Source organism: Vulpes vulpes, chromosome 2 (assembly GCF_048418805.1).
Source record: "Vulpes vulpes isolate BD-2025 chromosome 2, VulVul3, whole genome shotgun sequence".
NCBI classification, from domain to species: Eukaryota; Metazoa; Chordata; class Mammalia; order Carnivora; family Canidae; genus Vulpes; species Vulpes vulpes.
In genome coordinates, this window is record NC_132781.1 from 47,318,515 (window position 1) to 47,344,503 (window position 25,989).

General features: G+C 52.7%; 3 protein-coding genes across 7 annotated transcripts; 1 reads left to right on the forward strand and 2 right to left on the reverse strand.

The window, feature by feature from the left end:
• Positions 1-858: 858 nt before the first annotated feature.
• Positions 859-5,771, reverse strand: TAX1BP3 (Tax1 binding protein 3). Of its 2 annotated transcripts, none has more exons than XM_025987984.2 (4): positions 5,631-5,771; positions 2,597-2,716; positions 2,138-2,215; positions 859-1,835 (listed from the first exon to the last, which is right to left on the reverse strand). In XM_025987984.2, the coding sequence occupies exons 1-4, from the start codon at positions 5,667-5,669 to the stop codon at positions 1,698-1,700; spliced, it is 375 nt and encodes a 124-aa protein (XP_025843769.1). In that variant the 5' UTR covers positions 5,670-5,771; the 3' UTR covers positions 859-1,697. The 2 variants fall into 2 exon arrangements, with proteins under 2 accessions (XP_025843769.1, XP_025843770.1); XM_025987985.2 differs by lacking the exon at positions 5,631-5,771 and adding an exon at positions 3,136-5,219.
• Positions 5,772-5,842: 71 nt separating this feature from the next.
• EMC6 (ER membrane protein complex subunit 6) lies at positions 5,843-6,703 on the forward strand. 2 transcript variants are annotated; one of them, XM_025987986.2, is made up of 2 exons: positions 5,843-6,003; positions 6,181-6,703. In XM_025987986.2, exon 2 carries the CDS (start codon positions 6,219-6,221, stop codon positions 6,549-6,551), a length of 333 nt encoding a protein of 110 aa, XP_025843771.1. In that variant the 5' UTR covers positions 5,843-6,003; positions 6,181-6,218; the 3' UTR covers positions 6,552-6,703. The 2 variants fall into 2 exon arrangements, with proteins under 2 accessions (XP_025843771.1, XP_025843772.1); XM_025987987.2 differs by having other exon boundaries at positions 5,912-6,082.
• Positions 6,704-9,139: 2,436 nt separating this feature from the next.
• Positions 9,140-25,655, reverse strand: P2RX5 (purinergic receptor P2X 5). 3 transcript variants are annotated; one of them, XM_025987883.2, is made up of 13 exons: positions 25,333-25,655; positions 19,107-19,257; positions 18,384-18,455; positions 18,039-18,114; positions 17,856-17,952; positions 17,503-17,583; positions 17,026-17,164; positions 16,355-16,491; positions 15,815-15,908; positions 15,640-15,705; positions 13,320-13,402; positions 12,312-12,461; positions 9,140-11,532 (listed from the first exon to the last, which is right to left on the reverse strand). In XM_025987883.2, the coding sequence occupies exons 1-13, from the start codon at positions 25,467-25,469 to the stop codon at positions 11,463-11,465; spliced, it is 1,353 nt and encodes a 450-aa protein (XP_025843668.1). In that variant the 5' UTR covers positions 25,470-25,655; the 3' UTR covers positions 9,140-11,462. The 3 variants fall into 3 exon arrangements, with proteins under 3 accessions (XP_025843668.1, XP_072604085.1, XP_025843669.1); XM_072747984.1 differs by having other exon boundaries at positions 25,483-25,579; XM_025987884.2 differs by having other exon boundaries at positions 25,386-25,556.
• Between the last annotated feature and the right edge of the window lie 334 nt (positions 25,656-25,989).

Sequence of the window (25,989 nt, forward strand, 5' to 3'; positions counted from 1 at the left end):
TATGCTGATGGCGAGGTGGCTGCATGCCGACCGGCATTCATCAGGGGAGCCCTCTTGGGTAGTGCAAGATGCCTGCCTGCTCAGGGCCAGGTAGGTCACACAGGTACCATTACCAAGGGCATGTTGTTGCTCAAGCTGGAGTTAACGAGCATGGGTTGGATGGGTTAAGGGTACTCTTATGGGGGGGGGGGGGGCATTTTATTTTTCAAATTATTCTTCTATCCAAATATCCAAGAATTTAGGGTCTTGTTTCCCTAAAACAGTTTCCAGCCTGGGGTAGCCAACCCTGGGGTAGCCAACCCAGACCAACCCCACAGACGTATTTTATTTGGGCTACTCTGTATGTTACTGGGTACCACACTGTAGAAATAGGAGATTTCAGGTTTCTGATGGAAAATTTGAAAAACTGGATTTGGCAGTTGTAGATAAGCCCTCAAATGGTGATCATTCCCAGAGCTAGTCGTGCAGCCAGTCCTGGGCCAAGCAGAGGCACTGGTGTTCTCCAGCTTACCCCCATCTCATCCATCAATTCTACCTGTGATAAACTATGCTCTCAAGAGTCTTGGCGGGGGGTGGGGGTGTCCCATGAACCCCTTAGTGTCCATGAGTCCTCTCCTGGGTGGAGCACAAGCTAAGTTACACAGGGGAAGTCAGGAGTTCCCTGCCCCACTTCCAGGGAGGTGCTCCCAGACGTTCCCACAGATGTGGCCCTGGCCAAACAGCAACAGGCAGGCCTGGCAGCAGCTGGGCCTCATCTCAGAAGTGATTGGGGGCCAGGCTAGTCAGCCCTGCAACCAAAGTTCTAGCCACCATCCACCCCCAGACATCCCTAGCCCCATGCCTCAGCAAAACCCCTTGTGAATTCCAACACTGTTTATTTGGACCCAAGATGTCAGGTATGGGGTAATTTCACACTGCCCCATTTCCATAGGAACCAAAGTAACACATGTTGTTCCCAGATACAAGTTAGTAAGCTAAATTCAAAAGTAAAATTGGCATCTCCAAATAGGTAAAAATGCTTTTGTATCAAAGTTGTGATTTAAAAAATATAAAGTTAAACCCATAGGCATAGAAGGAAATGGCAATCCTGAGAACTGCCCTGAAATGTCAGCCTTGAGCTTCATCTAAATCTTGTACACAGGTGAACCTGGGGAGGCTAGTGCCCCTCAGGGAAGTGGGGGTGTGAGGGGGTGAACCATAAGCCTGTCTGGCTTCCATTCAGGCAGTGTGTCAAGCCCCTCCTGGGGAAGGAAGGGAAAAACAGGGTACAGTCGCTGCAGAGTTGAGACACAGAGGCATGGCCGAGCCCTGCAGCCAGGCCTCTGTAGGAAAGCCCGGCCCCACCTGGCATTCTCCAGCTTTGTGGGGGACCTCCTGCCCATTTGGGGACTGCTAAGGCCATGCAGCAGGGTCTGGGGGCCAAGCCTATGGTCGCTGCAGATTGACTACAATTCAACTCCAGGCCCTTATTTTCAATTCTCAGTGTCTGAGGATGGGAGCTGGTCCCACAGCTTCAGGCCAGTGGGAGGTGGGGAAGGAAGGCTGGGTCAGGCCCCAGGGACAGGCCTCTGGGACCAGCTCTGGCCCTTTGGAGCTGGGGCCCAGCATGCAGCAGAAGCCAGGATGAGGGGCAGGCAGAGCATGGAAGTGGTGTCACTGTAGGAAGGCAGGCACGAGGCAGGGACCACAGCAGGCTGCTAGGACAGCATGGACTGCTGCACTGCCTTCTGCAGCGACTGCCGGGTCACTAGCAGGCGCACCACCTCCTCCGAGCGCTTGGTGAGCCGCTTCCGGGCTTGGTCGTGTGTGACCATGGTCATGTCCCAGCCATTCACCTGGCCCAAGGAGAAAATACAGCCTGCCTCAGTTCTCTGTCCTCTGGGATCTGGAAGCAGGATGGGCTTTGGGGTCCTGGGTCACCCAGGCAGGCTGATGTCTCTGTGCTGGGGGATGCCAAGCACCACAGTTGAGGCATACAGAGGAGAGAGCCAGCTCCCTCTGGCAGCAACACCAGCATGCGCTCCCAACAGTTTCAGTGAGTCTCCCAGGTGCCCCAGGAGGCAAGGGCAGCCCCCAACCCGAGTCCTTCAGACCCTCTGGCCCAAGCCTTGATCTCCTCCTTTGGGACACATGTTACCTGCATAATCTTGTCTCCAATCTGCAGCCCAGCAATTTCAGCAGGGCCTCCTTCAGATACTCGTGTGACATAAATGCCCTGGAAAGAGACAGCCCAAGTCAAGCCCCAGTGTCACTGGACTAGCCCCTAATCCAGAGAGCAAAGCCCAGCCATCCAACTGACTGCACCAAGTCTGCCCCAGTACAGGCTGTGCCAAGACAGTTGAGGGGAAAGCAGCGCTGCCCCACCATGCTCTGGTCCCTGCTGCTCACCTCTTCCTGTTCCTCCTGGGCTCTGAGTGAGCCTGCCTAGGGCTGGGAGATCTGTTCCCCACCCCCATCCCTACTTATCATTTCTTAAAAGTTCTTAGGATTTTTGGAATACAAAGAGGTCTACTCCTTCCAAGAAGGCCCTGGAAGTACCCACCATCTCAGACCTTTGTCCCCAGTGGAGAGGTCCCAGGACCCTGGTCCCCCTCACCTTGTCTGTTTTATCTTCTGAGAAGGGATTCTGGGAGGGATCCTGGTCAATTCCACCTCCAATGCTGAAGCCCAGTATTAAGTTCTCACCTTGACGCAGCTTGTGAATTTCAACTCTTTGCTAGCAAAGGAAAAAACAAGTTGGGGGCAGGTGGGTATGTGGACAATGAATCTGCTCTGTGTCCAGTAGCAGCCTCAGGCTGCTGTGCCAGCTCAGACCCATGCCAATGGGGGTGGAGCCCAGAGTCCTCTGTAGGATTCCACCCAGTTACCAGCCACCAGCCTGGGAGACTGGGGGCCAGGGGTGAGGGGGGTGGCTTGTGACTCAGAACTCAGCCACAACCACCTACGCAATATTCTGTTCTAGCCTCTGTCCCCTTCCTGTTAATCTCAGGCACCAGCCTTAGTCAACATGTACTCTAAGCCCCTCCTGATCCAAGAGTCAAGATGCTGTGACCGCTCTACATGGGGGGCCTGTGACCCAGGGGAGGGACCACACAGAGCAGAAGGGGTCAGGGCTTGAAAAAGAAACGCCAGTGCCTTGCTGAGGCAACTCATTGCTGAGCCAGCCTTGTTGAGGGCAAGACTAGAGATGCTCCGGAAAAGCAGAGAAGTTCAAACTTGCACATGAAGGAGAGGAAGGGCTTGTCCTGGCCAAGGGACAGAAGCACAGGCTTGAAGGTGCTATGGATACAGGTCTACGAGATGAGTGTACAGCACTGGAACTGAGAGGTGAGGTGAGACTGGGGCCAGATCAGAAAGGCTGTGGAGTGCAGGCCCTAGAGGCTGGCCCTGAGGGAGCAGGTTTCTCTGTAAGCCCCAGACCCTGTTGTGTGGTGTAGGAGGCAGAGGAGGGTTCTAAAGCTCTCCCACCATAGTCCCCAAACTGCCAGGGCCCTTCCAAAGTTCTCAGCAGGCACCCTCCAATCACCAGAGTGTAGGGGCTAGCTAGACCAGATCACCCCACCCCAAAAGTTGAGTTTTAAAAGGAAGAAAGAAAAGAGTGCCTTGATCTGGACCTGAAGAGCTTCACAGAAGAGGGATCATTTGCACCAGACCTTGAAAGGAGTGACAGTTTAGACACCCGATTTTGATTCTGGGCCCACTAGAGTTCTCAGGAGTTCAGGAATAAGGTTGGTCCTGGTCAAATTTGATACTAGAATGACCACTTGCGCAGTCAGAAGGAGAATGGATGTCTTCTAGAGGTGGGATGTGGAGGCCAGGGGACATGACTACTTGGAAACTGGATCAACAGACTTGAGGACTGCTCGTGGTAGAGAGCAGTGAAAGGAAGCACCCAGCCAAGTGGCCTGGCTGAACACAAACATCTCGCAGCTGGGGACACTGAAGGGGAAGCATTTTGGAGTGCCATGAGCTACCCAGGCAAGTGTCCAGACAGAAGGCAGATGAACCCATGGAGCCACAGCTCAAAGAAGAAGCCAAAATGGTTTTAACATTCTCAAAATATTAACTACGTGGGATAAGGCAGGGACTAGGAAGGAAACCTCCCCTAGCCCATTCTCAATCCAAAACACAAGCAGGATGTGCTTGCTTCGGCAGCACTTATACAAAACACAAGCGGGAGAGGCCAGACACGTTCCTAGTCTTAACAAGAATTGGGACAGCATGGTCTTACAGTTTTGAGGAAGGCCCGAGGGAGGACCTGCCAGGACAGAAGAGAGGGGAAGCAGGAAGTATGACCCCTGAAGCCCACTAGACATAGGTCCTCAAGTCCAAAAGTGTGAACTCCTGCAGGCCTGCTCCACCTCCAACACACACCTTTGCCCCACCCGGAGATTAGAAGAGAGTATACAGGCCCTCGGGCTGGAAGACAAGGGCCGGTCCCTGACTTACTGGGTGAGATGAGGCAGCTTACTGCCTCTTTCTTGTGCCTCCCCTACACACCCCTTTTCTTCCACCTAAGAAGCAAGCCTGGCCGCTTCTCTCTGAGGCAGCTAGGAATCTAGAAAAGCAAGGTCGGTGCAGTTAGGGTGAAGTGTACGGCAGCAATCTGCAGGTCCAGAAATGTTTCTTACTAGCCTCGGCCAGAGCTGGTTCTCTAAGCTCAAGTTCACATGCCACCTTAATCAGTGCCGGCGCCTGACTCAGGAGTTCCCCTGCAAACCCATCTGAGATAAGGCAGCCCGTCCCACGGCCCTAGGACTGGGACTTGGACCTGACCCAATTCCTGCCAGACAGGCCTTTCTTCTCAGAGATCTGGGTTCTTCCTGGGGACTTTCTTTAGGGCTGGGCATCAACAGACTTCTCCTGGGACTCAGTTTCCCCATCTCCGCCTCCCGAGTTTGCCTTCAGACCCCATCCAGCTTTGGCACTGACGTCCCCGGCTCTCTTCTTCCCTTTGTTGACTGCCATAGCATTTAGCACCCAAGACCAGCCGGTGGAGGGGAGCCAGGGGCCGAGGCTGGCCCAGCGCCGGGCGGGGAACCTGGACTTTGTCCCAAGGGGTGAGAAGCCAGGGAACGTCTGCAGCAGGAGCCAGCCAGCTGCGTGTGCCCTCACTGTGGAGCAGCGGGGCTGGGTCCGAGCGCGCCAGGCCGGCGGACAGTCGGGCCTGCCCCTCCGCCCCGGCCACCGCCACCGCCACCGTCACCGCCACCCCCAACTGTCCCTCGGGTCGGCGGCGGCGGCGTCTCCCGCAGCGGAGGAAGCACTTCCTCGTTCCAGGGGCAGCGACTCCCGGCCGGCCCCGCCCCGCCCCGCGGCTGCCCGCTGGGAGCTCAGCCGGGAAGGGGCTCGCTCCCCGCACCCCGCGGCTGAGGACCTTCTCCGCCGGCTGGACGGAGCCCAACGCAGCGGCGGCAGGGCGCGGGGCTGGCCTCGGGTCCGGGTGCCCGGCAGGCGCTGGGGTCCCGCCATCCCTGGCGCCCGCCGGGGAAGACCGCGGTCCCGCGGGGCAGAGCCAGGGCCCGGGCCCGGGCCCGGCCGCCGCTTGGCAGCCGCCCGGGCTCAGCGCTTCGTCGGCCCGTGGGGGGCGTCAGTTTGCCGATCTGCACAACAGGAGCGAGCGCACTCACCACCACGGCGGTGACCGGCTGGCCCGGGATGTAGGACATCTCGACCCGCAACCGGAGACCAGGCGCAGCTCAGGGAAGCCCGCAGCCAGAGCCCCAGCGGCCGCGCCCTGCCGGGTTAACAAAGGCACCCCGGCTCGGCCCGCCCCTCAGGAGTCGTTGACAAGCCCAGCCAGTCAGCGGCCGGAAGTCCCCGTGCGTGCGTAGGGGGGCGGGGGGCGCCCGCGGCGTGCGCGTCGGGGGCGGGAGCGCGGTTTCGGCGCGTGCGCAGCGAGGGCCGTCCCGGCACCCTCCAGCGCAAGATGGCGCCGGGCGGGTCTGTGCCGCTGGCCGTCTGAGGGAACGCCGCGTGTCTGTGTCCGCCGCCGTGCTGCAGGTACCTGGGCGAGCCGGGCCGGGCCGAACCGAGCCCTCGGCCTCCTCTGCGTCCTTGGAAGGCCCGAGATCCAGGAGTGGTGTGAGGCGTTGGGAGTCGGGCGCGGGGCGGGGGGGGGCGGCGTGCTCGCAAGTCGCCAGGCGCCGGAGGCCATTTGTCCCTGGGTTTTCTCCGCAGCTCCGCGGGAAAGTAGAGGCTGAGCCCCGGCGAGTGCGATGGCCGCTGTGGTGGCCAAGCGGGAAGGGCCGCCGTTCATCAGCGAGGCAGCTGTGCGGGGCAACGCCGCCGTCCTGGATTACTGCCGCACCTCGGTGTCCGCGCTGTCGGGGGCCACGGCCGGCATCCTCGGCCTCACCGGCCTTTACGGCTTCATCTTCTACCTGCTCGCCTCCGTCCTGCTCTCCCTGCTCCTGATCCTCAAGGCGGGAAGGCGGTGGAACAAGTACTTTAAGTCACGCAGACCTCTCTTCACCGGCGGCCTCGTCGGCGGCCTCTTCACCTACGTCCTGTTCTGGACGTTCCTCTACGGCATGGTGCACGTCTACTGAACCAGACTGGGAGGACTGCCGTCGGAGATTAACACCGTGTAGACTTAGTTTTTAAATTGTTGAATTCGCTGCTTGTTCTGTAACCTGATAATTTATATCTGAAGACGAAGAGCCTGTAACATTCTTCAGATTAAATGAAGCGTGAGACACTTCGTGGAGTCTTTTCCTACCTTAACTCATAGCCCATGTCTGCCGTGGGTGCAGAATCGCCAGGTTTTGGCTCCTAGAGAGCTGGGTCTGGGTCTCAGCCTTCTGTAATTTCCTTGCATTTATACATAGGCCGTCCAGAGAGACTACTAGGGCCTAAGTAAAGAGGGACTTACTGTTAGCAGCGTTTCCCACATGCCAAAACATCGTGCCTTGTACCCTTTACACCCGTTGTCTCATTTCATTCTAGCAATATCCTTGTGGGGTGGATAGAATTATCCCTCGTTGATGATTCTGAGGCTCAGGTTACACGGACCTCTGCCACAGAGAGGCTCAGCTAGAAAGAGGCAGCCAAGTTCCAGATACAGGTCTTTTCATTGCTCTTGCTGCACTGGCTGAGTGTACCTTTTTTCAGATCCCAGACGTCCCTCTCTGTACCCACCACTGCTTTCAGGCATGAGTCGTGCCATTTCAGTTTCATTTCATCTAGCAACAGCTAGCTGTCATTTCCTTTTTAAACAACTTCAAGCTCTTTTCTAGAATATGTCTAATGGAGATTAAATAGACGACATTTAAGCTAAAGTTTGGGCTTGTTTAGAATGTAATGCTTTTGTCTATGTGCTAACCCATGATCCCTTCTTGTCAAGGGGGTATCTTAGAATAAAGTGCATACCTTTGAAAGATAACATATTGCATTAGAGTTATAGTAGTGAACGTGTTGCTCATGGAATTTATAGTCTAACTGGGAGGACCGGTATTCCATAATTTCACAAATATTTAAATTTTGATAAGTGCTGTGAAGAGAGAACAGAGGAACCCTAAACTGAGCCCAGGTTGGGGAGTAGGGATCAATAAAGTCTTTGAGGGGCGCCTGAGTGGCTCAGTCAGTTGAGCATCTGACTTTTGATTTCAGCTCAGGTGGTAATCTCAGGCTCTCAGGATGGAGCCCTGCCGCAGCCTAAGAGCTCAGCAGGGAGTCTGATTCTCTCCCTCTCTCTCTACCCCCTCCTCAGTGTGTGCTTGCTTGCTCTCTCAAAATAAATAAATCTTTTTTAAAAAATCCTTTGAGATTACATTTGAGACCTCAGAGTTGAATAATAAGTATGAAGAAGAAGCTACATTCAAGAAAGCACAAGTGTTGGGCAGCCATGGTGACACAGCGGTTTAGCGTTGCCTGCAGGCCAGGGTGTGATCCTGGAGACCTGGGATGGAGTCCCACATCAGGCTTCCTGCATGGAGCCTGCTTCTCCCTCTGCCTGTGTCTCTGCCCCTCTCTTGCTCTGTCACTCATGAATAAATAAATAAAATCTTAAAAAAAAAAAAAAAAAGTGTGAGGACCACTGGGCAGCAGGAAGGGGTTTGGCCTGTACCTGGAGAGTTAGAGAAGAGGCCAGGACCAGGACTTGGATCAGTCATGGAAGGCTACAGTGGGGATGTTGGCCTTGATCCTAAGAGCAATTGGGAGAAGCCTTTGGAAGTTTTAGCCAGGAGTGATGGGATCACAATTGGATTTTTCTTAAAAAGAATCCATTTCAGATCAGAAGATCTGAGAACTTGAATCCAAATCCCCTTTTACAGACAGTACATGGCCCATGGTCAATAACAGAGAGAGATCTGGGACCCAGGCATGCACACAAAGGGAAGAAGCAGGTGAGGCCACAGCTTTGCCTCCTTCACTCACCCAGTGACCTCTGAACCCTCTCAGACCACCACTGAAGAGGCTCACAGGTATGGTTTGCACACTATGCCCTTCTCAACCTCCCTGTCCTGAGGGCTTTCCCTAAGTGAAATGGGAAGGTTTGTGATGTGGAATAAAGAGCAGTCCTACTGGATCGGGGGTTGGGGGTGCAGAATAAGTGAGCTGATTTACTTAAACATTATCTTTTATCACTAGACAGTAAGATTGAAATACTCGCTATTATAAAAAATATTGCAGAGAATGTCTTGATATCATTCTGAAGGAACTTAATAAACTCCTAAAGCAGAAGGTAACTTGATTCCAAATGCTTTCCAGAGTTTTATCACATTACCCTCATTGAGTGGAAATGTACCAGTTCTATTGTGTCTTCCCAGTCTTTAATATTTGCTCATTTAAAGAGTTTCCTTACTTCCATTTGAATTTCTTTGTAATACAATAGGGAACATAATTTATTGTTCACTGATGGTTTCTGTGTCTGCCTCTTTTCTCACTTTCTCCTTACATTTTCCTCTGAGACAGAGTGACTGAAAAGATAAGAATGGGGGAAAAAAATCTAGTTTTCAAGGGATGCCTGGGTGGCTCAGCTGTTGAGCATCTGCCTTCAGCTCCCCATGATCCCAGAGTCCCAGAGTCCCCGAATCGAGTCCCACCATAGGGAGCCTGCTTCTCCCTCTGCCGATGTCTCTGCCTCTCTGTGTCTCTCATGAATAAATAAGTAAAATCTTTAAAAAAAAAAAAATAGTTTTCAAGTTAAAACCTTTTATTGTTTTATAGCCAAATAAAAATACATATATAAGGCAGGTCCCAGACAGTGGTTGCCATCTTTCCTCCCTCCTTTGAGTCTGTGCACTTCGGCTTAAGGGGAAACAAACAGCTGGGATAAAGGTGTGCCTTTTGAAGAGTCCCTGGAGAGAATGCTCTTGAGGGGAGCTGCATCATCTGGGTGGAGGAGGGTGGGCTGCAATCAAGTGGAGCCCTTTTTCAGACATGCAAGATGCCATTCCAAGTGGGGTGATTTAGGGACTCTGCAGGACACTGTTGTCCTTAGCTGGGGTACTCAGACACCTGGAGGAAATCCTGTTCCCCCTTTACAGCACTGAGAAAGGAAGAACTGATGAGGCGTTGGGGCACAAAGGCAGCCGTGACTAGTTAGTCCTGGTGACCCCTACAACAGGGGTAGAGGGCACTTAGCTCTTTCATGGCTGGTCCCCTTGATAGCACTCAGTTTACAAATCCCATTGGCCAGCATCATGGCACTCCCAAGGCATGGAATTAATCATTAGGAACATACCAGGTAGGTGGCATTAGGCCAGGGTCTGTGCAAACCAAACACTGGGTCTTTTTTGGGCCAGAGGCAGCACGCAAGCCTTGGCTACTGAGCCATCAGACAATGGTGAGTGATGAGTTCTACGTCTCTCCCCTTGGGTTTACATAGGGACTCCTCAGATACTGGGAGAGGGAGAAGTGAGCGACACCCCCCCACCCCCCCCACCCCCCCCCACCCCCCCCCCCACCCCCGCTCAGTGTACTCCACCGTGTCCCTTTCTGACAGGAGACTTGGTCTGGTGTTGCAGACATCAGGAAAAGAACTTTTCATTTCCTGAGTAAGGGCACAAGTAACCCTGTAGGCTGTCAGCAAAACAGGAGAGCCTCTTGGAATTGGTAACGCAAGTTGCCTCTGAACGGGTGGGAAGGAAGCTTTTCACTGTCTATAATCTTTTAACATAAATTATCTAGTCAAAATATTTTAATTCAAATACATTGAGCTTGCCCCTTTCCTGGGGGTGGCGGTGGGGTGTAATCTTCTTGCTCTATCTGACCTGGAAATTGGCAGCACCTACCAAAGCTGGCCTCTTCCTTCCTTGGAGCCAGGCTTTGCTTATCTCCTTAACCAGTGCTCTCAAACAACAATGTTCACAACAGTCACCTAGGAGTCTTGTTGAAACACAGGTTCTGATTTGGATGGGGCAGCGACTGCATTTCCAACAAGTTCCCAGGTGATGCCCATATTGCCAGTCCACAGGCCACACGTGAAGTAGTGAGGCTCTGCAGCCACTAGGGGGCGAAGCAGCACCATTCTGCAGGGTGGGGTGGGATAGAGTAAGGTGGGGTAGGAAAGTCTGGGGTGAGGGGCCAGGCCCCCTGACAGTTTGGGCCTCCCAGTTGACAACTGCTTCCACCAGCCAAGTGAGCATCACCTATTATATCTCATTAGCCCTTCAGACCCAGGCTTTGCGGAGAGAGGGAGGGAAGCCAGGTAGGGACACCCAGCCGCATGGAACGGCAAGAGACAAATGACACAGGCAGATCATCTCCCATTTGGGTGAGACACTATGCTCAAAGCTTCCTGAGGCTGGGTGGGTGGGTGGACTGGAGTAGAGGCCTCTGTGCCTCCCCTTCCCCACCTTAGCTGGAAGCTCTCAGGGGCTGCCTCTCTCAAGCGCCAGCTGCCTCCTTGCACATCCAGTCCCTTCCTGGTTGCCTCCTTGGCCACCTTTAAATTTCATCTCTGAGGGCAAAGCCAAATATCCCCCTTGGATGTTGGCTAAAGTCTTTCTCTGAGGAGCCGCCATTCTCAACAGGGGTTTGTGAAGTCTCAGCTAGAGGTTGGAGGAAGGCCAGAGGAGCTGAGCCTGGCTGTGATGTCTATTGGCTCTGGAGGGAATTCCATGTGTGCTCCCGTCCCTGAGGGCCAGGTCAGCATCTCATTTAAGCATCTCTTGGAGAGGGCACAGCCCAGAGCAAATAATGTTTATTGTGTGAATGAATCAATCAACTAGGTTCTTAGAAAAATGAAAACACTCGAATACCACCCAGGCCTCTGGCCTTCCCCCACTTGCTTCTCCAAAGCCTTCTCTTCTAGATCTGAGCCACTCTGGCCCCTAGCAGGCTCCCCGCCACACATACAACACACACAACAAAAAGCTCGTAGCAGGATCCTGAGGTGCAGAAGAGATGGCTGTGCCTGGAAGCACCTGTCCATGCAAACACAATTTTTACTTCTGAGCCACAAGCTGTTCTGCCCCGACATCTTCACCAAATCTGCTGTCAACCAGCAGCTCTGGCTATGCCTCCGCTGTCCGCAGGTTCTGTAGCTGCTCCATATGCACTTTTCCATTGCCCAGGTGGCTAGACCTGTGTGTGGGTAGGGGGCACACAGAGGACAGTTGGGAGCCCTGTGGACATGGATGGCCTAAAGGCAGAGCCCCCCACCCCCCTGCCCCACAGCCACCTCACTGGCAGCACCACAGATAGAGCATTCGCAGAGAGGGGCAGTCTGGGGGTCCCTGGCCACGGCCCAGACATGTGTTGGGGAGTCTCTGAAGCCACACCAGCAATGAGCAGCAGGCACTGTGGTGGTCCCCTGAGGGCACCTGGAGCCTCCCACAGCAACAGGCAAGGAAAGCATCTGATAAGGAGTAGGGGCATGGGGACTTGGTAAGGGAGGAAAACCTGATGGAGAAGAATTGGATTCTAGATTCTATGTTCAAATCCCACTCAGCCATTTATTAGCTGTGACTCGAGCAAGCTACTTAACTTTTCTCGCCTCAGTTTCCTCATTAGTAGAATAGGGACTATTAGTGTCCACTTCATTAAGCAACTGAAATGAGCTGATGCAGACAAAGAGAAGTGGCTGGCAGAGTAAGCCTGAGTCAACGGTGGCACTGTTATTGTCTTAATGCTGGGACAGCACAGCAAGTGGACTTTGTGGTGACTTAGGGGCTTGAAGGAAATAACGAGCATCTTGGAGGGGCTAAAGCACCCCCTCCCCACAAAGTCCAGCGTGGATGGGCTCTCCTACATCCTGGCCGTCCTGCCATGTTGCCAGGTCACCCTGGAGCAGGCAGCAGGGGAGAGGGCCTGGCTGTCTCTGCAAGGCTCAGTCTCGGGTCCTCCGACCAGCAGCCCCTCACCTGGTGGGCTCCAGATGCTGCTGGTACCTGCAGCTGTTCCCCTTCTGGCTACTGCCTCTGGGCTGCGCCTCTGGATGCTCCGCTTCCTCTGCCTCTGGGATCCCACCCTGCTGCGAGGACTCTGCAAGCCCCGGGACGACCTGTAGGATTCTGGGCAGGACAGGACCTAGTTAACCCTGGCCTGCAGAGCCCGGCCCACCTTCTCCAAGCTGGTGAGGGTGGGCCCTGTAGACCCCCCTCGCCCTGGGGGGGACACCCCTCTTCCTCCTGCAGCTGCCAGGGAGGGGTAGAGGTACAATGAGGGCTCCATCAGGGTCAGGCCCGAGGGCTCAGCCTGACCCAGGGCAGCTTCAATCCGGAGAATAGGGAACAATGTGCTGTGGTGGGGTGGAGGGAGTATCAAGGTGCCCACGTGGAGCCCAGCTCCTCCAGAATGGCTGGGCCACAGCCGTCTTCCCTTTCCAATCTGCCCACAGACATCCCCTAAGGCATTTCCACTTAGACTGTGTTCCACTGCTGTTAGCAGACACACACACACACCACCACCACCACACTCAGGGCTCAGAGAGGCCTAGAAATAGACCCCCACAGGAAAAAACAAGAAATCCATCTTTTTCCTATCTTACTACTCCAGCTCCCCTCCACCCAGCCCACCAGGACTACCAAGTCCAAGAATCCTAAAATGTAAGCGCTAGAAGGCTCATAGAGAGAGAAACTGAGGCACAAGGAAGCCTGGGAGTTGTCTGAAGTCCCAGAGTGGACAGCACCTGATTCAGGCCTGGAGGCTGAGTCCCCTGCCTTTTTTTGCTGCCAGGTGCTGTAAGCCAGAATCCAGTTCTTTATAAAGCCCATTCTCAGAACATTCCACCTCCCTGGCCCTTCCAAGGAGCCCCCAGTGATTCAGCCCCACCTCCAACCGGGGTAGAGTTTTCAGGCCAGGGAAGGGGAGGGGATCAAGGTGGCCCCAGGAGGGTCCCTTCACCCTGCTGGGGACAAAGCATAACTGACCTCACTTCCTCGTACTTCTTGTCTCGGTAAAAGTGGCTCTTCTTGATGAGGTAGATTAGTACCAGGTCACAGAAGAAAGCCCCCTGTGGCAGAAGAGTTGGGGTTCCGACCAGAATCCTAGACTTCCAGAAAGTGCCCTGCCACCTGACACACAGTACATCCCATCTGATCTTGTGCCAACCCCCAAGGGGCATCACCATCCCCAACGACGAGATGAGGACGCTGGGTTCAGAAAGAGGCACTTTTGTCAAAGGCCACAGAGCTGGTCCATGGTAGAGCCAGAGTTAGCCTGGGTCCATCCATTCTGTCAGGCCAAGCACCCCCTGCACCACTCTGGCCCCATGCAATCCTGTCTTCAACGAATGTCTCCTGAGCACTCACCATCTGCCAGGTACTGCACTGGGGTGCAAGAGAATTAAGACAATGAGACCCTGTGGGGACCGTCCCTCTGGTGCAGGAGGCAAATATGTAAATTATGACAGTGACATATCCTATGATGAGGACAGGAGCAAGGAAGTAGACAGAAGACAGGACTCAGCCTGGGGAGGGATACCTGGGCTGAGTCTTGAGGGTTGAATAGGAGTTCATACAAAGCAAAAAAAAAGGGGGGGGGGCCAGGAAGGGCATTGCGGAGGAAGCAAAGGAAATTCCACAGGGCTTATGTTGCAAAAGTGAGTGACACTTCTGGAGAGGTGTGATGGGGACCAGCCAGTAAACTTTCTTATAATGCCATTGAGGCCTTGGTCCTAATCCCTTAGGGAAGACACTGAAGAGCCTTGAACACAGGCAGGACACAGAAATTTGGGTTGGTCCCTCCCGTAGTAACTGTGAGAGATGAGTTGGAGGGGATCTGAGGAACAAGGATGACAGGACGGTCAAGGAAAGATGGATGAGGACAGAGCTAACCCAGCTGGAACCCACCAACACCCATTCTGGGGAGCCTCAGACCAGAGCATGTAGTCCAAACACTCCACCAAGGGCCACTCCACCCACTGGCCCGAGGAAGGGAGAATTTCCTGCAGGGCTGACGACAAGGTGAGGGGGGTTGGGGGACAAGGAACAGACTCACAGGTGAACTGGGCCTCTGACTCTGGGCACTCTGACCCCCCTGAGATGCCCAAAATGTTATTTATCACTTCCTCGTTCCACAGAGAACAGTCCTCCACCCAACCTAGCCTCTATACCACATTTCCTGTCACATGTATTTTCCAGGTAGATCTCCCGTGCTCTTGCATTCTGACTGACCCACACCATGTGGCAGTAAACACGGAGAGTGGCCCAGCTCTAAGAAAGTCATGTAAGCAAATGTCCAAGTCTCCCTAACAATGGTCCCCTGCAGTAAAGAGGAATCATCCGGGACTCACTTGCATCCACACCTCTCAGAACGGCCTTGTTGAATCCTGTTACTTGGTGATACTGTTACACAGTTCTCCTGGTCTCCATAAAAAGTCCATCCTAGGTCCTGCCCAAAGCCAGCACCGAGAGGGCAGAGAGGACGAGGTGGCCAGAAACCCCGGCAAGGAGCTTACTGGTGTGGGCGTGAGCCACTCACCAACAGCTCCTATGTCTTTAAAAAAAACTTCCAGAAGATCAAGACATAAGGCATGACAAGAAGCTCGGAGGAAACCTTTGCCTCCCTTTCAGCAACTACTTCCTCTCCTGTGAGCCCCGCTGGGCCCAGCTGACAGACAGACCTGAGGGAGGACTATAGCCTGGTGTCCCTACTGCTCATCTTCAAGCCCCGTGATTCTCAACTAGCAGTGACTTTGCTCCCCAGGGGACATTTGGCAATTTCTGGATTGCCATTTTTGGTTGTCACAACTAGGGAAGAAGGCACTGCTGGCGCCTGGTGAGTACAGGTATCGACTGTAATGCTGTTTAACATCCTACAGTGCACAGAGGGCCTCAACACAAAAAAAGAATTATCTGGCCCAAAATGTCAACAGAGCCACAGCTGAGAAACCCTGGATCTAGCTGGATCCAGCTGGATCCCGCCTCCACTGGGACAGCAGTGGAAATGAAGCTTCCAAGTGCAGGGACCAACCCAGGATCCCAGAGAATCCCAGCCCCACCCCACTCCTACCCCTTGCTCCAGAGCTGCAGGCAGATGCCTCTCTGGGGAAATTGGGGAAAGTCAGGTGGGGACTGCTACATGGGGAGTGCTGGCAGGTGTCAGGGGACGTGTCAGGTCCTTCTTTACCTGCATCCCCTGGCCTCACCTGTTCTCATTCCTCCTGAAGCATCAGGACAGCACCTTTCAAGCAGTTTCCCCCTCCCCTGCCAGCGCTCAGAGAGTAAAGGTGAGGAGGGGAGTACTCACAGCACCCATGAGCGCCACCCCAGAGCCAATATTGATGATTGTGGGGATGATGCTGAACTTCCCTGCCTGTAGCACAAAGGAACAATGCAGGGTGAACAGGGATGGGTCCCAGGGACTCCAACATGACCCACCCTAGACCTGCCCAGCCTCAGAATGGGAGATACACTGCACATACCTTGCCATTTACCATCACATCAAAGCGGATCCCGTAGGCTTTCATCAGCGTGCGGAACTCCACTCCAGCTCCATCTCGGTAATATCTGGCAAACCTAAGGGAGACCTTCCCTGCTTGGCAACACATATTTGGCTGCTTTGGATATTTATAAGCACCCCAGGACCCTGCTCTTAGCAGCACTGGGAGAGGTTACAGACCCTCTTGCTAACATTATGGTAAAGATGCATCCAGATCTGTGAAAGCCTTACAGACATTCCCCTGGGAGGCAAGGGCTTTTCCATGATATGTTGGGCTGACTCAGGGCCACCAAAGCACTGAAGGAAGTGACCCAGCTAAGAAGCCAAGCCTCAGCTCCTGGTGAGCCTACAGGGTGACAGAAACCTCTCCTCTCCTAGCTGCCACCCTTCACCTCTCCACAGCTCCTTGTCCCCATACCTCCCACTCTAATATCTACCCGAGTAAGGGCTGTCATGGTGCTGGCACTCAGAAAAAGACAAAACATGGACAGGGTAACAACACAGTGAGTCTGGTCCTGGTTACCTGAAGTTGTACCCAGAGGAGATTGAGTTTCCTGAAAATGTGTTGTCCAGACGGCTAAAAGAATAGTGAGGGTTGCATTCAGAAGGAGCTTTATCAAGATCACAATCCCATTCAATCTGAATTCCTATCACACCACCCTGATGAAGAAGAGATAATAATCAGTGCACAGGACTTTGTGGAGATGGAGAGAAGTCACAGAAAGAGCTGGACAAGATGGGGAAAGTACACAGGCCCATGGTTAGCCAGCCCCTGGAACATCCTTCCTGGAAGAAGGTGGGAGTTCCAGGGTCCTAGCCCTGCCTTTGGAGTGGCTGAGCAAACAGGCTGCTGAGAGCACCCAACCCCAGAATCCTCCTGCTTCATGCCTCCAGGAAGAAGGGAAGTACTTGAGTGAGCACCCACGCTGGGATGGGTGCCTTACACAAGAGCCAGAATGTGCCAATGGGGCTCCTTCCAGCTCAATTTCAACGGATGTCCCAAGGATTCAGAACCAAACAGCAGGTGCTCAGTGTGGCTCTCACTGGGTGCCCGAATTCTGTAGGCTGTGCATCCCTGGGCCACCCCATCCTACAGGTCCCCCTAATTACCTCCCTTTTCCTTACAGAGCCCAGACCCAGAGCTCTCAGGCCCCCGGACCCCCAGGCCCGGCTCCCTGAGGGCACACCACCCACCTGCTGGGCTATCTCCTGGAAGTCACTCCCCGTCCAGCTGACCATGGACCCCAGGCGGAAGATAGGGCAGTAGGGGTTCTTGGGGCCAAACTGACAGGACTTGAGGAAAGCTTTGTCTTTGGTGTCCAGCACATTGGTCCTGGATGGGAGGCCATGAACAGTGAAATGAAGCTGAGACTGGTTGTTCTCAGGTGACAGCCAGCCTGACCCAGGAGTTGCTGGGCCTTTATCTGGCTTAGGCTGAGTCCCTAACTTTAGCCCCTACTCAAGTCCTGACTACTGCCCCCACAGCACCCCCAGCAACCTACTGCACTCAGGACAGAATCACACTCCCACAGCAAGGGGAAGGGGTGCTCCAGCATCACCCAGTGGTTCATTCACACACAAGCGTCACACGCACGGACAGCCCATGCACACAGGCCCATGCACAATAACAGGAGGCAGGCCCTAGATCCCCAATAACCTAGTCCCACGTACTTGGAAAAGTTGAATTTGGGGAAACGAATGAAATTCTTTATGTAAACAGTGAAGTCTTCAGCCTTGCCCAGGAGTGGTTTCCTGAAAACCAAGCCAGGAGAGTCTGTCCAGGAGGCCCTGCCCCTGCTCCCGCAGTACATCTCCCAGGCCTATGGCAGGGCTGAGGCCTGCCTTCTCCCTGGGTCCCCTGGTTCTTTGCCAAGAACCATTAATTTGCTCATGTTGGGGTGGTCCTCAGGCCTTTGTGGAGTGTCCTCAGAAAGAGGATCTGAGTAGATATGTCTCCACCATCAGGCTGAGACCCACTCACTGCCCAGGTAGCTCTTCAGGGTCCCAAGGCCATAGCCACTCACACTGGCCTGGACTTTGTCTCCACTGGGCACCAAGCGAAGATCTCACAGGTGCCCCTTTGCATGTTCCCCACCCGCAGGCAGCGGCCAGTCTTCACTCCTGCAGGATAGGGACGGAGACAGTGCTAGAAGCCTCCCGGATCCATCCCCCACTTTGCTCCCAACCCTGGCCATTCTAGGCCTCACCGTTTCCAGCCACAACTGGCTCCCCAGGAGGGCAGTCATTGTCCGTATAGCACCAGGCATCCGGAATGCTTTCACTCTGCCAGAAAGAAAGGACACCTGGGTGGGGAAATCCCCCACAGGGGCCCCAGTTCAGAGCCAAATTCCATCCCAGGAATTAGGACAGGAGCCCAAGAGGAGCCACACACCCTTTGAGAACCTGCTTCTGCCCCCCAAACAATGCAGATACATGCTCTGGGGCACTTGGAGGAGATAGAAACCCCCCTCTTCTGCGTCAGGAGAGGGGTAGACCCCAACCTCTGTTGGAGGCTCTTCCACCCCTCCCCTGCTTTCTGCACCAAATCAAACCTCAGCACAGGTCTCCTGCCGCTGGTTGGGGGTCACGATCAAGTTGGTGATTACGAAGAAGACGTTCTCTCCCTGAGGAGCCAGAGAGGAGTTAAGGGACATCCTCCTGCCTCTTGGGGACCCTCTTTCCCAGTGCTTCTTGGCAGGGGGTTGGGTCTCCGCATGGGTGTTGAGGACAATGGGGCCACAGAATCAATGGATCCCATTCATCTGCCCACTCACTCTTAAGTCTCTGAGTAGATATCCTTTGATAAGTCCCTTTCAGGCCCACTGTCCCAAACTGCCCCCTCCCCAAATTCCTATTTTGACCTCAGTCCCTGGGATCCAAGCCCAAGTCTGAGAGAAGAGGACAAGACTGGGTGGCCAATGACTGGGCCCAGGCTAATGGTGAACAGGCCAGGGAGCCTTTCCAAGGTCAGTGGCTAATACAAGGAAGCGGTTCTCTGCAGCAGGCCACCTGACTCAATGTGACCTGAACGTTCTAGGGGCCTCATTTGGTCTCTATAGCTTCAGGGCTTATTGGGAAGGGACTGGTCCCACAGGCACAGTAGAGGAGGGCAGGGGCTGGATGTAGGGGGAAGGGTCTGGGCAGGGTCTCCATCTGCAAACCCTGGCAGCTGTCCTGGGCCAAGGGAATCCCTAGGTAACTGAGCAGCTCCCTAGGTGACCCACCCTGAGTCAGGCCGTGCTAGCCCAGGGCCCAGTACTATGGGGGGCTCAGACCTGGGGTGGGATGACGTAGTCAGCAACATCCCAAAGCCGCTCCCCGAGCTCAGTCGTGTTGGTGAAGGTCACACCTTTGACTTTGGTGACAATGCTGCTCTGCAGGGAGGTGTCAGTGTCTTGGTAACCCTTCTTTACCAGGAACACCCAACTGCAAGGAAAGGGCCAACAGGTGGGCATCAGCCTCATTGCTGCCCTCAGGGAATCTTCCCCAGAGGTTTCACCTTTCCCACCAGCTCCTAGGCTGGGGTCACAACTCCACTGCTGCCTAAAACCTCATCCTGCAAACAGCAGAGGTGACAAGCAATCCCAGAACCAGGAGACGACTGCTCTCAGGGGCTGAGGCCCTGAAGATGGCCAAGGCTGAGCCAAAACCTGCACACCCAAGCCCTAGTGATGTGACCTCAGGAGAGCCAATGAACTCTGGGGAGTTAGTAACAGTGCCTCTCTTCCAGGCGGGGAGGGGTTGAGGGCGAGGACAGTTAAAGGAGATGGTGCGTAACATGAAACTATTCATTAACAGAAGTTCTTTTTAAAAATATTTTATTTATTTGAGAGAGAGAAAGCATGAGCAGGGGGAGGGGCAGAGGGAGAAGCAGACTTCCCACCGTGCAGGGAGCCCGATGCAGGACTCAACCCCAGGACCCCAGGATTATGGCCTGAATCGAAAGCAGGGGCTTAACTGACTGAGTCACCCAGAAGCCCCAACATGAAACTATTCATGAGGAAACCTCAGACAAATCCAAACTGAGGGGCACTCTACAAAACGAGAGTACAAATCCTATACTCTCTAATGCCCAAAACACACATAATAAAAGAAAAAATAGATAAGTGGAACTTCAACAAAATTAAAAACTTTTGTACATCAAAGGACACTATCAAGAAAGTGAAAAGATAATCCACAGAATGGGAAATAATATTTGCAAATCATATATACTGGTCAGGGTCTGGTACCCAGAATATATAAAGAACTCTTACATCCACAATAGCCAAACTGTGGAAGGAGCCTCAATGTCCTTCAACAGATGAATGGGTAAAGAAAATGTGGTCTCTATATACAATGGAATATTACTCAGCCATCAGAGAGGACGAATATCCACCATTTGCTTCAACGTGGATGGAACTGGAGGTTATGATGCTCTGTAAAGTAAGTCAATTGGAGGAGGACAATCATCATGGTTTCACTCATACCGGGGAATATAAGAAATAGTGAAAGGGATTATAAGAGAAAGGAGAGAAAATGAGTGGGAAAAATCAGAGAGGGTGACAAAGCATGAGAGACTCCTAACTCTGGGAAACGAACAAAGGGTTGTGGAAGGGGAGGTGGGCAGGAGGTTGGGGTAACTGGGTAACTGAGGAGAGCACTTGACGGAATGAGCACTGGGTATTATATTATATGTTGGCAAATTGAATTTAAATTTAAAAAAGGAAAAAAAAAAAAAAAAAGAACTCTTACAGTTCAGCAATGAAAAAAATAACCCGATTGAAAAATGGGCCAAGGGCAGCCCCGTGGCCCAGCGGTTTAGCGCCACCTTCTTCCCCAGGGTATGATCCTGGAGATCTGGGATGGAGTCCCACGTTGGGCTCCCTGCATGGAGCCTGTTTCTCCCTCTGCCTGTGTCTCTGCCTCCCTCTCTCTCTCTCTGTCATGAATAAATAAAATCTTAAAAAAAAAAAAAAAAGAAAGAAAGAAAGAAAGAAAGAAAGAAAGAAAGAAAGAAAGAAAGAAAAATGGGCCAAGGATTTGAGTAGACATTTCTCCAAAGATATACAGATGGCCAATAAGCCCATGAAAAGAATTTTGCTCAACATCATTAATTACTAAGGAAATGAAACTCAGAACCACAATGAGATACTATTTCACACCAAATAAGGTGACTATAATTAAAAAAACAAAAAAAAAGCAAAATAACAAGTGTTGGTGTGTTGATGAGGATGCAGAGAAATTGGACCTCACTGATATGAATATACTGCAGGTGCTGTGGAAAACAGCTTGGTAGTTGACCCACCAACTTCATGCCAAAATATATACCCAAGAGAACTGAAAACATATATCCACACAAAAACCTGTACATGGCCGTCCTTGGCTACATTATCTGTGACAGCCAAAAAGTAGAAACAGTCCAATGTCTGTCAACAGATAAATGAATAAACAAAATGTGGGTACCATTCTGCCATAAAAGGAATGAAGTCCTGATTCAAGCTATGAGTAAACCTTGAAAACATTATAAATGAAGAAGCCAGACCCAAAAAAGACTACATGTTGTACAATTTGATGTATATGAAATGTCCAGAAAAGGTAAATCTATAGAGATGGAGTTGTACAATTTGATGTATATGAAATGTCCAGAAAATCTATAGAGATGGAAAGAACATTAGTATTGTCAGGGGCCGGGGGTCAGGGAGTATTCCGACTGCCTGCTAATAGACATGGGTTTCTTTTTGGGGTGATGGAAAGGTTCTGAAATAAGATAGTGGCAATAGTTGTACAACACTGAGAATGAACTAAAAACCACTGAATTGTATAACTTTAAATAACTGAAATGGTGGGCAGCCCTGGTGGCGCAGCGGTTTAGTGCCGCCTGCAGCCCAGGGCGTGATCCTGGAGACCCAGGATTGAGTCCCATGTTAGGCTCTCTGCATGGAGCCTGCTTCTCCCTCTGCCTGTGTCTCTGCCTCTCTCTCTGTGTCTCTATGAATAAATAAGTAAAATCTTAAAAAAAAAATAACTGAAATGGTGAATTACATACTAGGTGACTTTTACTTCAATTCAAAAGTTGTGGGATCCCTGGGTGGCGCAGCTGTTTGGCGCCTGCCTTTGGCCCAGGGCGCGATCCCGTCTCCAGGATCGAATCCCACATCAGGCTCCCGGTGCATGGAGCCTGCTTCTCCCTCTGCCTGTGTCTCTGCCTCTCTCTCTCTCTCTGTGACTATCATAAATAAATAAAGATTAAAAAAAAATGTTTTTTAAAAAAAAAAAAGGAAGTAATGTGTCCATGAGAGCAGCCGCTTGCCCTTTGCCTCCCTTTATTTTTTTTATTTTTTATTTTTTTTAAATTTTTTTTTTTAAGATTTTATTTATTTATTCTTGAGAGATAGAAGGAGAGACAGAGCCAGAGACACAGGCAGAGACACAGGCAGAGGGAGAAGCAGGCTCCATGCACCGGGAGCCCGACGTGGGATTCGATCCCGGGTCTCCAGGATCGCGCCCTGGGCCAAAGGCAGGCGCCAAACCACTGCGCCACCCAGGGATCCCCTTTGCCTCCCTTTAAAAAAAAAAAAAAAAAGTTGTAATAAAATAAAAATCCTGTACTTTTTGAAAAACGTCAATGTCATGAAATACAGAGACAGTCTCAGGTACAATTCCAGATTAAAGGGGACTAAGAAGATAAGTCAAATGAATGCAAGGCAGGATTTCGGATTGATTTTTTTTTTTTTTTTTTTTTTTGCTATTAAAGGCAATTTATAAGAGGTCCATAGTTAGAAAATAATATTATTTTAGGGTTAATTACCTAATTTTCATAACTGTACTTTGTTAAAAGAGAATTTGTTGGTTTTAAGAAATATGCACTTAAGTATTTAATAGTAAAAGGGTATAATGTCTGCAACTTACACTTTCTTTATATATTTATTTATTTATATACTTGAGAGAGGGAGCACTTGAGTGGGGACAAAAGCAGAGAGAGAGAAAGAAGCAGACTCCCCACTAAGCAGGAAGCCCAACACTGGGCCAGATCTCACACCCCGAGGTCATTACCTGAGCCAACGCCCAGCTGATGAGCCATCCATGTGTCCCTGCAATTCACTCTTAAGCAGAAAAAACTACATGTATACACACACATTATGCATATGTGGAGAAAAAAAGGGGAAAGGACAACTCAAATGTAGTGAAATGTTAACATCTGGGGAGTCTAGGTGAAGGATGTTTTAAAAAGTTTGTACTACCCCTGTAACTTTTCTGTAGGTCTAAAATGATGTCGAGGGGATCCCCAGGTGGCTCAGTGGTTTAGCGCCTGCCTTTGTTTGGCCCAGGGCATGATCCTGGAGTCCCAGGATCGAGTCCCATGTCAGCTCCCTGCACAGAGCCTGCTTATCCCTCTGCCTGTGTCTCTGCCTCTCTCTGTCTCTCTCTCTGTGCCTCTCATGAATAAATAAATAAAATCTTTTAAAAAATAAATAATAAAAATAGACCTGCCCTACAACCCAGCAATTGCACTGTTGGGGATTTACCCCAAAGATACAGATGCAATGAAACGCCGGGACACCTGCACCCCGATGTTTATATCAGCAATGTCCACAATAGCCAAACTGTGGAAGGAGCCTCGGTGTCCATCGAAAGATGAATGGATAAAGAAGCTGTGGTTTATGTATACAATGGAATATTACTCAGCCATTAGAAACGACAAATACCCACCATTTGCTTCAACGTGGATGGAACTGGAAGGTATTATGCTGAGTGAAGTAAGTCAATTGGAGAAGGATAAACATTGAATATTCTCATTCATTTGGGGAATATAAATAATAGTGAAAGGGAATATAAGGGAAGGGAGAAGAAATGTGTGGGAAATATCAGAAAGGGAGACAGAACATAAAGACTCCTAACTCGGGGAAACGAACTAGGGGTGGTGGAAGGGGAGGAGGGCGGGGTGTGGGGGTGAATGGGTGATGGGCACTGAGGGGGGCACTTGACGGGATGAGCACTGGGTGTTATTCTGTATGTTGGTAAATTGAACACCAATAAAAATAAATTTATTATAAAAAAAGAAAAATAAATAAATAACAAAAAAATAAAAATAAAATGATGTCGAAATTAAAAAAAAATTTTTTTTAATGAGATGGCACATGTAAATTGCTTAGCACCGTGAGTACCCAGCCAGGGAAGAAAATAAATACAACCATCAGCCTATTGTGGACATTACTGTTAAGGTCAGAGCCTGCCCAGATTAACCCCTTGGGAAAGTGGGGAAAATGAAGGCCATGAGAGGGCAGGAGGCTGCCAGCCTGAGGTTATGCCGGGAGGAGATTGCCCTGTACCTCCCAGGGTGCCAGTGAGGGTTCTCTGTGTAGCAGGTGCCCACCAGGATGTGCCCAGGCTTTTCAGCTCTGGGGCAGACCTAGACTAGACTCTCCTGTCCTCAAGGGAACCTGAGAGGGCTGTGACAATGAGTGGGACACAAAGGGCACAGCCTGGACAGAAACATTCGGCAAATGCTCAAGGAACACACATTCATTTCACACCTACTTCCTAAGCAGTTAGGTGATGCCATGCCTGCCTTCAGGGTGTCCCCAACCTGGATGGGAGTCCGACATTAAGGAAACGATCCCTCTGGAACATATCAGAGGAGTTATTCAAGAACCTGGGTCTGAAGGACCAGTGGGCTCTAATCAAGTGGAGGAGCAGAGGCACGCCTGCTGAGAAGCAGCATGTACAAAGGCCCTCAGGTGGGAGGCACTGGCGTGCCTGGGGGACGCAGCTCTAGGGGCACTCCGCTTCCTAGTGAAGTGGCCCTCCCATGAAGAGCTGTGCTGCTCCCCCAGTCAGGAAATAGGAAGGCCTCAACAGCATTCACTGAGGCAGTAAGAGAGGCACATGTGCCACCCACTCACGTGGAGTCATTTCCTCCTAACACCTGTTTCTTCCTTCCTTGGGGGTTGGGGCTCTGAACAGTGCCTGGCTGAGCTGCCCTGTCCCCTGACGGTGGGAGGGGGTGAAGGGGAAGGGAAGTCCAGCTGGGTGAGGGTAGAGGGCCTCTGGGCAGGACCCCCTGTCGACACCAGAGAGGCCAGCCAGGGGTGGGGTGAGTCCACCAGAAGGCAGTGCTGGGACATGCCAGGCTGATGGGCTGCCCCAGACAGGAGCTCAGCGCATGAGCTCCGTGATTATAAATAACCCACCGGGTGCCTGGGCCTGCACCAGGCCAGCAGGCCCGGGAGGCTCTCGCGGCAACAGCTGGAGCCTAGCCCCCTGCACCCTCCCCCTCGGGTGGCCCTAACACCCAGAGCTCCGCCCGTGAGTCGGAAGCTGCCCCCATGAAGGACGCAGAAGTCTCCCAGGGGCTCATCACCTCCGGGGCGGGTGGGCAAACAGAGGGCTCCCTCTTTACCCGCCGCCCTCACGCCCAAGAGCCCCTTCCCCAGCACGGGGGCCGCACATCAGTCCCCGGGCCCTGGAGGGGCACAGCTGCGGCCAGAGCCCCCCCACCCTTGAGAGCCCCGGAGAACTCACACCACCAGGTAGGTCAGGATGGAGACCTGCAGCAGCCGGTAGAGCAGGCCCACCTTCTTGTTCTTGGCGATGACATACTTCTCGGTCTTGTAGTCGAACAGCGCCTGGGAGAGCCCTTTGCAGCCCGCCTGCCCCATGTCGCTGTCTCACCTGCGCCTGCGGCCCCTCGCCCTGCGGCTGCCGCATGGGAGCCGCTCTCGCCGCCGCCGCCGCCGCCGGCCGCCTGCCCCGGGCTCCTGGGCACAGCGTCCGCAAAGGGCAGGAGCGCTGGGCGGGCGCGCGCGGTGGCGGGGAGCGCGGCGGCCGGAGCGCGGGGGGCGGAGCGCGGAGGGTGGGGTGCGGGGCGGGGGGGGGGGGGGGGGGGCGGGCGGCGGGGGGTGGTGGCGCTGGGAGCGACCTTGCCGCCGCCTCGCCCTCTTCCTTCCCGCCTCTTCCTCCCCGCCTGCAGGCATCCCTAAGGCGTAGGCCGCGCGTGAGCCACCACCCACCCCCACCCCCGCCAGAAATCAGAAATCTGGCACTGGAGGAGCAGGGGCAAGGAGAGGAGAGTAGGAAGGGCAGCTTTTCAAGCAACCCCACGTTTTCTACTCCCGGAGCAACTCTGGGTGGGGGGGTGAATTGATTGAATAAATGGGGAAACTGAGGCCAGGGGAGGCA